The sequence below is a fragment of the Myotis lucifugus genome, unplaced genomic scaffold, assembly GCF_000147115.1.
Source record: "Myotis lucifugus unplaced genomic scaffold, Myoluc2.0 scaffold_6213, whole genome shotgun sequence".
NCBI classification, from domain to species: domain Eukaryota; kingdom Metazoa; phylum Chordata; class Mammalia; order Chiroptera; family Vespertilionidae; genus Myotis; species Myotis lucifugus.
The window spans coordinates 1-8,567 of NW_005877261.1; the positions used below are offsets into that span (position 1 = coordinate 1).

Here is an 8,567-nt window from a genome sequence, read left to right on the forward strand (position 1 = left end):
TTCTGTCATTTGAACAGCAGGTTCTGGTGCAATGACTGAAGGAACACCAGTTTAATGAATACAAAAAGGAAATCCGTTGGTGTCTGCTCAGGAGGCCAGCAGTTGGATGGAAGAGTGAAGGTCTGCCCCACCAGTAGGAAACTTCTTCACACACACTGGCAGCTCATCTTGGCATCAAGAGCTTTGTGACTAAGAACCAACCAGTGTTGGATGCAGTCCTCATAATTCCCTTTCTACCCTAAGGAACAAGTATTACCTACCACTCTGTAAGGTTACTGAATCCACTGTTAGAGGATTGATTTCCACCCAACCCCAAAATGATTCTGATGCTAACAATCTCTTGAAAAAACATTTACCTTAATGGCACTTAATGTATCAATGATACATGCATTTGTTTTCCTCACAAATCCACAAATCCACATTAAGTAGAGCAAGTTCTGAAACACTCCTCTCACAACATAGTCATACCCTGATCAGTGGAAGATGTATTATTTAAAATTACAAAGAGAACAACAGAGGCTCTGAAAATAATGCTGTATTTATACTGGGAGGTGGGGGCTGGTCCAGATGGTAAAAGCGAACACATGTAAACCCTCATCATTGTAGAAGCACACCAATATCTGGAAATTAGTAAAATTATGACAGGAAAGTCATGTTACTTAGAGATGGAAAAACTACCAGATAAAGCAGTAAGACAGTTTTAAGCCCTGAGGTGGGGCAGGAAACATGATTTTCATGGTAGGGCAATTTCTGTAATACCATTCAGACCCTGTGCATACGTTACTTTGGTAGTTTTGTAATGTTTGTTTTAAAAACATAAAGCAGGGTAATTACCTAGTAAAATAATTCGTATTTAAGGTCATACCTGGAATTCAAATATTCTCTTGGCTCCACAGGGGCAGTCTGGAATATCCTCCTCTTGGGGGACATTTTCACCAGAGATCCAGATGGGGGCAAGCCCTCTGCCATACCTGAGAATCTGAAATCAATTAGGATCACATTCCGATCACCCACATCTTACCTAAGAGTTTCCCCCGCCCCAACCCCACATATTCTCAAAGCTAATTCCTTTTCAGTGTTATGAAAGCAATGATTTCAGCCTAATTCAGGATATCAAAACTGAATCAATCTCATGTTCTGTGAAGGGACTGACAATAAGCCTATTTCCCCATTCTGACTCGAACGTGCAGCGTCTGTGCTTTCCTTCACACAGGTATCAGGAACCTTAATTTTTAAAGGGACAAATACCAAGTGAAACAAAGTGTTTCAGTAAATGCCACTTAGAGAGGCACATTTCTTAAGATATTATGTAACAATCGAATGGTTTTCCTTTATTTTGTTTAAAGCACACAGTGCTGAACACCACCTTGTCAGTGTTTCAACCTAGACCAACTCTTCCTAGGAGCTCCTGGATACTGATGTGATCCAGTGACTGGTTTATGGAAGTTTTCTCTGACTGCTGTTCACGGCCAGAGAGCGAAGGGGAAGAACAGAAATGAGCAAGGGAAGCGTGCTGAGCAATCTCCCTCTTTTTTTCACACCGCAGTTGCGATTACATAAGCTCATGATGTAACTCCAGGATCCAGGATTCTTTTTACAAAACCAGTGTCTGTGTTAACATGTCTTGTTGGTTTTTTCAAGCCATATTACACATTCCTATCCCTAATGTTTTTAGAAAATACATCCTTCACTGCCCCTAGAAGTGTGGCAGGTGTGGCTGCCATGTCCCTTCTGTGTCATTAGGTGGCAGAGAGGAGAGAGGTTTGCCTACGCCCACCATCCTGGCCTTGGACATCTGGATGGTTGACAGCCTGACACTTGGCGCCTGTGCTGGGCTGCTGGGCGACCTGGAGCCCATCAGGTGTGAACTCAGTGCTGTTGCAGCAGCAGATAAGACCGGGCCACGTGCTCATGGCAAGAACCACCTGGTTAAAGTCTGATCCAGGGGCCAGGAAGGGCGTGCACCCGGCTTGGGCAGGCTGGTCAGTGGGATGGATGCAGCTGTGAACACGGTCACCTCAGGACAGATGGAGCTCCTGCTGGACCAGCCCAGGTGCTGGCCTTTGACCTGCAGAGTGCAGAGCCAGGGCCTGACTCACATCACTACAGAAAGATGTGCCTTGTGCTGCTGTGAGGGCCGTCGCGGCCTGAGAAGTGCCCTCGGTGCAGCAGAGTGCGGGCTGCTAGTCATTTATGCCGGATGCGGGGGTGAAAGCAGTCCCATGTGCTTAGCCAGCAGATGTGCCACTGGCCCGCTGCTGCTGGGGAGGCCTTGGGGATCATAGATGCTCATTCACACGTTATGAGGGGGTGAGGGTGCTGGGTAACCCGGCAGTTACATGCGCTGTGTGCAGGGTTCTTCCAATAAAGGCAACCACATTTGTTTACACCAGTGATTCCCAAAGTGGGCGCTACCGCCCCCCCGGTGGCGGCTGCAGCGATCCAGGGGGGGCGGGGATGGCCACAGGTGCATTTGGGGGCCGATGGAGTAACTGCTATTAAAAATTTAAAAAAATTAATTTCCAGGGGCTAATATTTTTTTCTGGAAAGGGGCAGTAGGCCAAATAAGTTTGGGAACCATCTGGTTTACACTGACAGTGTGTGCAATGATCCAACTGCACAGTGTATGCTAGAAGACTTGGAGCCGATAATATAGTCGTTCTCGCAATGCCAAAAAAAAAGGAAGAAAAATAAAACACATCCTATACGATAGTGTAACTTTTGTTCTCTCAGTAACTGCTAAAAGGATCAGAACAGGAAAAACACCTTCCCTTTGTGTGAAGGGCTGCTGTGACAAGAGAGCTTCTAAGGATAACACCCCTAAAATAAATCCCTAAAAGAACACAAGAGCCCTAACCGGTTTGGCTCAGTGGATAGAGCGTCAGCCTGCGGACTCAAGGGTCCCGGGTTCGATTCCGGTCAAGGGCATGTACCTTGGTTGCGGGCACATCTCTAGTGGGAGTGTACAGGAGGCAGCTGATCGGTGTTTCTCTCTCATCGATGTTTCTAACTCTCTATCCCTCTCCCTTCCTCTCGGTAAAAAATCAATAAAAAAAAAAAAACAAAAAAAAAACACAAGAGGGAACCATGCAAGTTCTACTTTACCTGTTCTGGTTCCAGGGCTATTTTATTTTTAAACTCCTGGAAAATTTTATCTTCCCTGGATTCATGTTTTGCCATGGATTCCAATTCTTCTGCAGGTGCTTCACCTAAAAACCATCCACAACCATTATGGCAACAGGAATCATCCCCAGGACTCAACAATTCACACCGCTTGAGGGCAGCCAGTCTCAAACAACCAACGAAGTGTTGAATGAATCAGATAGCGGGGGCCAGATGTTCCCAAGGGCTTTCCCTATTTAAGATCTTTCAGGTTGGCTCTGCATGACCACCTGAATTTCCAGGTGCTCCATGAAGCACTATTTACTACCCAGGTTCCTGGTGACGACTTCTCTTCAGTAAAGTTTCAAATTTAAAAGAACAGACCCAAGTCCTGGGATCAGGACGCTGTGCCCAGTACACATTAGGACACTCAACAAATGTGAGCCCTTCTTTTTAAAAAAATGGTTTTGTTGATTTTAGAGAGAGAAGGGAGAGGGAGAGATGGAAATATAGTTGAGAAACATCCATTGGCTGGGGATCGAGTCACAACCGGGTCATGTGCCTTGACTGGGAATCAAACTGAGGACCTCTTGATTCATGGGACAACGCTCAACAGGGAGCCACCCAGGCAGGGCCATGAGCGCTTCTTATCACTATCACCCTTATGCCACCTGGACTCTTACTTCAAATCTCCTCACACTTCTCTTCCCAGCTGTCCCACCTGCTCAGCTGTCCTGCCAGCTTGTTCCTCTGCACTCTTAGCTCCTAGGACCTCAGCCACCTGCACCATTGCTGTCCCCAACAGCAGTTAATCTTTGTGACAAGTATTACTATATATTTCTGATGTCCTTATATGAACTATAGACCAGTAAGCCAACATTCTAATCTAAAATCTAATTTTGTGGTGGTTCTTAAGAGCTCGAGTTCTAGTGAGTGAGATGTGAGCTCAAACTCCATTTAAAACCTAACAACTTGGGTCAGTTACATGACCAAACAAGTTACACCCAGAACCTCAAAGTCGTCATTGCAAAATGGGGTTGCTAATTAATTGCGATTTTCATGAGGTCATGCCCAGAAGCCCTTGGTGCAGAGTAAGTGTTGAATAAATGCTGCTGCCAATCAGCCTCTCAGGTATCTGATCAGCAGAGGCTCTGGAGTATGATCAGCTCTAGAGAATTAACCAAATTATGTGTGTAAAACTGGTCATATTACAGGATTCCAGGGCAGGAGGAATAGGGAAACCGAGGCAGCAAAGTTAACACAAGCCCAAACAGTGTGGGCAATTTGCAGTTAGCATGTAACTAATAAGTCATTATCTTCCCCAGCCAAGGACTGAGAGCAAATGGTTAAAAACCTCCCTAAGGAGAGAATGCAGAAAGGGGGGGGGGGGGGGGGAGGAAAAAAGGGCCATTTTATTTCCTAAGCAGAGAAGCCAGCAGTCTCAGGCTTGGCAAGGTAAAGTTGCCAGGTGCTTCTCATGAATTCTGGGAAGGACACAACAAAATAAACAGGGACCTTGAGAATTAATCTGCACCAAAATATCCAGCAGAGGAATTTTGAAACCTACAGACAGGAGAGTATATAATGCCAGACCCCCACCCAACTGGTTCTGCAGATTAGCCGAGAGTCTGTCAGCGCTTCCTAAGCCACATGCATAGGTTTGCTTGCTTTGCTTTTTCACCAAAGGTGCATGCTCTAACTCAGTGGTCGGCAAACCGCGGCTCGCGAGCCACATGCGGCTCTTTGGCCCCTTGAGTGTGGCTCTTCCACAAAATACCACGTGCGGGCGCACACGTACAGTGCGATTGAAACTTCGTGGCCCATGCGCAGAAGTCGGTTTTCGGAAAGGAGATAGACGAAACAAGTACAGTGGGGCCTTGACTTACGAGTTTAATTCGTTCCAAGACTGAGTTCGTTAAGGAGCTTGTTAACTCAAATTACTCTGTCAACTCAAAGCAAAAAATCGGCCGAGAGACAGCTGGTATCTCAAAAAACTCGTTATTCGAGACACTTGTAAGTCAAGGCCCCACTGTATACAAGACGAGTGTAGATGGGAGAGTTGGAAGGGGTCGACCTCAGTGAACGTACCTCAATCAGATTGAGGACGTTTTTAGCAAAGGCCAGCTTAGGAGTACCCTAAGTTAATAACCATGTACCTACCTATATAGTTTAAGTTTAAAAAATTTGGCTCTCAATAGAAATTTCAATCGTTGTACTATTGATATTTGGCTCTGTTGACTAATGAGTTTGCCGACCACTGCTCTAACTGCTTTATTAAATTGGCTTTTCGCAATGCACTGGAGGTCTCTTGTTTAAATTTATATGAGAAGATAAGGATCAAGGTGGGGACAATGAGAGATGCCTCTCACTTCGAAAGGGCCTACTGGCCCTGGCCGGGTGCTCAGTTGGTTAGAGCGTCATTCTGATACACCAAGGCTGTGGGTTCCATCCCAGCCAGGGCACATACAAGAATCAACCAATGAACGCATAAATAAGTGGAACAATAAACTGATGTTTCTCTCTCTCCTTTCCCCTCTCTCTAAAAATCAACATCAAGAAACCATATTTAAAATCAATGAAAAAAGAAAAAGAAAAAAGTGCCCCACATTCTCTCATGTACGCCATCTTGATCTGAGGAATAGACCTTGAACCCAGATGAACTTACCAATTTCCCAGCATCCTGTGCAGCCCTACCCAAGTGCCACCTGCACACTTCCTCTGACTGACACACCTCATGGACCCAGGATGTGCCTGACATGTGTCACGGTGGGCGGAACAAGACGGGTGTCGTCAGATGAGGCAGCACCGGAAGGTTCTGTACTGCAGCCTCCGAGTGGGCTGGCCTTCCCTGTCAGCACCTCTTCTGGACTCTAAGCCACTGTTTCAAGCATCGCATACAATCACTTAACGAATAAAGTTCTGAAACTGACTCCTTACCCATGCTCCCTATAATCTCCGGTTCATCTTCTTTTTCTGAAACTTCAGGTGTCGTCTCATCTTCTGTTTCTATTACAATTTCAAATTCTGGAAAAAGGAAGTTGTGATCTGGAACTGTACTGTCCACATTACCTGAAACAAAAAAGGTAACTTGTACCACCAGTAATAACTTAGTTTTAAGAATGGTCTCACAGTATATTTCTAAAGTATATTCCAATACAGTAACAGCTTCTCCTGGTAAATTAATATCTATAACTCCAACATTTTAGGTTGCAGACCATTAAATGCTGCTCCTATGAGACCTAACTAAGTGGGCAGAATCTCACAGCTCTTCCTACTGGGGATCAAGCTGCAACCCCAGGACGTGCCCTGACTGGGAATCCAAGGGAGGCCTTTCCTGCACCACAAGACCAACTCAGCCACACTGGCCACGGCGCACAGCTCTGCATAAAGGTGGTGTCGCTACCGAACTTCTGAGAAGTATCACAGCTTTTCTAATTTTAACTTTTCTGGGCAAAATAAAAATCTCAGTTGGTAGGTGCTATGAAGCTGAGCTGGAATTTAAACAGAAGATGGACTCACCTGCCTGTCTACACGCCTGCTTATGCCCGCACCTCCAGTCCACAGCCTGGTGGTCCTTACTGCAGTAATGCGCCTGGCGACAGCGCGCGCACGTCTTGGGGCCTAAACAGCCGCACACCCTGCAGAGCTGAGCCCCGGACTGGAGCTGGAGGCGCACGGACGCTCCGGTCTCTGGGGGAGGATCCTCAGAAGGCGGCTCATGGGAGTAAAAGTCATTTTTCCTGGGTAGCTGATTTCTAAAAACTAAGAAAAATGAGAAGAAACATTGCATTTTAAATAAAACAGTATGTCAATTCAAATCATTTAGCTTCCATTCCACACAGGAATGAAAGACACTCATCTGTTAAAAAGACAGAAGGCCATTTTTGCTTTCGGTGAACTTATGTGATGAAAGAAGAGGGAGAAAAAGTGGAAAAGAACAAGAAAGTCTTCAGGTCTAGAAACTAGTTTGGGGACCCCCGCCGAGCTGGCTCCGGTCAATCCGGTTACCATCGCGCCTAACCGACGGCGAAAATGCGGAAAAGCGGTTGGGACCCGGCTTTCTGAACCCGGACCATTTTAAAGTCTGAACATGAGCCGGCGCACGGAGTACCGGTTCGATAGGAAAAGTCGGGTCTGGAAGGCGCGGGGGCGGGACCCGAACCCCGGGAGGCGGCCCCCCACCCCAGCCGCCCTCTCCCGCCGCTCACCGCGAAGGCCGGCACAGCAGGGCGGCGCGCGGCAGCAGAAGAGGAACAGGCCGCGGTGGAAGGCGTCGGCGCGGCCCGGCAGGGGCGCGTACAGCTGCAGCACGAAGGCCAGCGGGCGGCCGCACAGCGAGCACCCCAGCTCCGCGGGCCCGGGCAGCCCGGCCTCGCCCAGCCACGCCGGCCGGCCGCCGACCTTGCTGGGGAACTGCTGGCTGCGCAGCCGCCAGGCCGGCGCCACCTCCGCGAAGCCCAGGTCCGCCGCCCCGGCGCGCGCGACCGCCATGCGCGGTATAGCACCCGGATCCGCAGGCCCGCCGGAAGGCGGAAGGCGAAGGCGGGTCCGGGAAGCAGCCGACCGGAAGCGATTGGACGAGGGGTGTGACCAACTCCGGTGTCGTGCCTGGGATCGTGAGGTGCGCGGCGCGCGGGTTGCGTGAGCTTGGACGACAGTCCGGACACCGACTGCGCGGACACGCGCCCACTCCCCGCTGCCCTGGCGTCTGCGGGCGCGAGTCCGGGCGGAGCTGCTGGGGCTTCTCGAGGGAACGCGCTGCCGAGTGTTAGGGCGGAGATGAGGGGCCGCGGGGAGCGCGGGGAGGGGTGAGGGCAAAAGCTGGAGGATGAGAAGGGAAGGGTTGGGGAAGGGGTCAGGGCCCAGGGCTAAAGGGTTAGGATTTAGGCCGGGACCTGGGCTTTAGGGTTGGGGTTCAGCGTGAGGCTTCGTGCTGGGGGGTCAGCCTTACCTGGCCCCACCCCCCGTCACGTGGCCCCGCCCCTTGTTCAGTGTCCACTTCCTGGTGGTCGCGTGGCCCCGCCCCCTTGAGGCCTTGGATGGACCTGTTTCCGGGGAGCCGCCTCCCTGGTTGGCTGTCCGCCTGCCTGTCAGCAGCCCTTGGACAAAGTCCTGTCTTTCCCGGCGGGAGTGACAGCTGGGACTGAAAGGAGACAGGAGAGCAGCGGCCGTCCATGCGGGAGGTCAGAGGGGCCTGTGCCGTCCCTGGAGGCTGCGGGAGGGAGGGTGGTGAGGCGGGGGTGCTGACTGGGGAGCGGAAAGCCCTCAGGGCAAGTGGGGCGCACAGACCAGCACCCCACACTCCTGTGAGGAGCAGCGGTGGCCTATGGCACAGGTGAGGCTTCTGCAGCACAGAGAGGGCAAGCGACTTCCTCGAGGGCACACAGCAGCAAAAGGGCGGAGCTGAAAAGGGAACCCGGGGCTGCCCACAGCCTGTGACTCCTTTACCTGTGACCTCTGGGTAA

General features: G+C 49.9%; 1 protein-coding gene and 1 non-coding gene across 5 annotated transcripts; one reads left to right on the plus strand and one right to left on the minus strand.

Moving 5' to 3' along the window:
• Positions 1–36: 36 nt before the first annotated feature.
• On the minus strand, positions 37–7,611 carry PDCD2 (programmed cell death 2). 4 transcript variants are annotated; one of them, XM_006109128.3, is made up of 6 exons: positions 7,311–7,611; positions 6,622–6,864; positions 6,040–6,171; positions 3,106–3,209; positions 866–979; positions 37–620 (listed from the first exon to the last, which is right to left on the minus strand). In XM_006109128.3, the coding sequence occupies exons 1-6, from the start codon at positions 7,591–7,593 to the stop codon at positions 540–542; spliced, it is 957 nt and encodes a 318-aa protein (XP_006109190.1). In that variant the 5' UTR covers positions 7,594–7,611; the 3' UTR covers positions 37–539. The 4 variants fall into 4 exon arrangements, 2 of the variants coding, with proteins under 2 accessions (XP_006109190.1, XP_014306484.1); XR_001346934.2 differs by having other exon boundaries at positions 531–620; positions 866–971; XM_014450998.2 differs by lacking the exon at positions 3,106–3,209 and having other exon boundaries at positions 866–971.
• On the plus strand, positions 1,690–1,819 carry LOC111824759. Its single transcript, XR_002827834.1, has one exon. It is a non-coding gene; the product is annotated as a small nucleolar RNA SNORA17 (small nucleolar RNA).
• Positions 7,612–8,567: the final 956 nt, after the last annotated feature.

Excerpts from the sequence above, each read along its gene's own strand:
- PDCD2 (XM_006109128.3), bottom strand. The coding sequence starts at position 7,593 with ATGGCGGTCGCGCGCGCCGGGGCGGCGGACCTGGGCTTCGCGGAGGTG. Across the intron at positions 6,865-7,310 it reads CTGCTGTGCCGGCCTTCGCG|TTTTTAGAAATCAGCTACCC; the intron begins GTGAGCGGCGGG and ends CATTTTTCTTAG. Across the intron at positions 6,172-6,621 it reads GCAGGCGTGTAGACAGGCAG|GTAATGTGGACAGTACAGTT; the intron begins GTGAGTCCATCT and ends TTTTTGTTTCAG.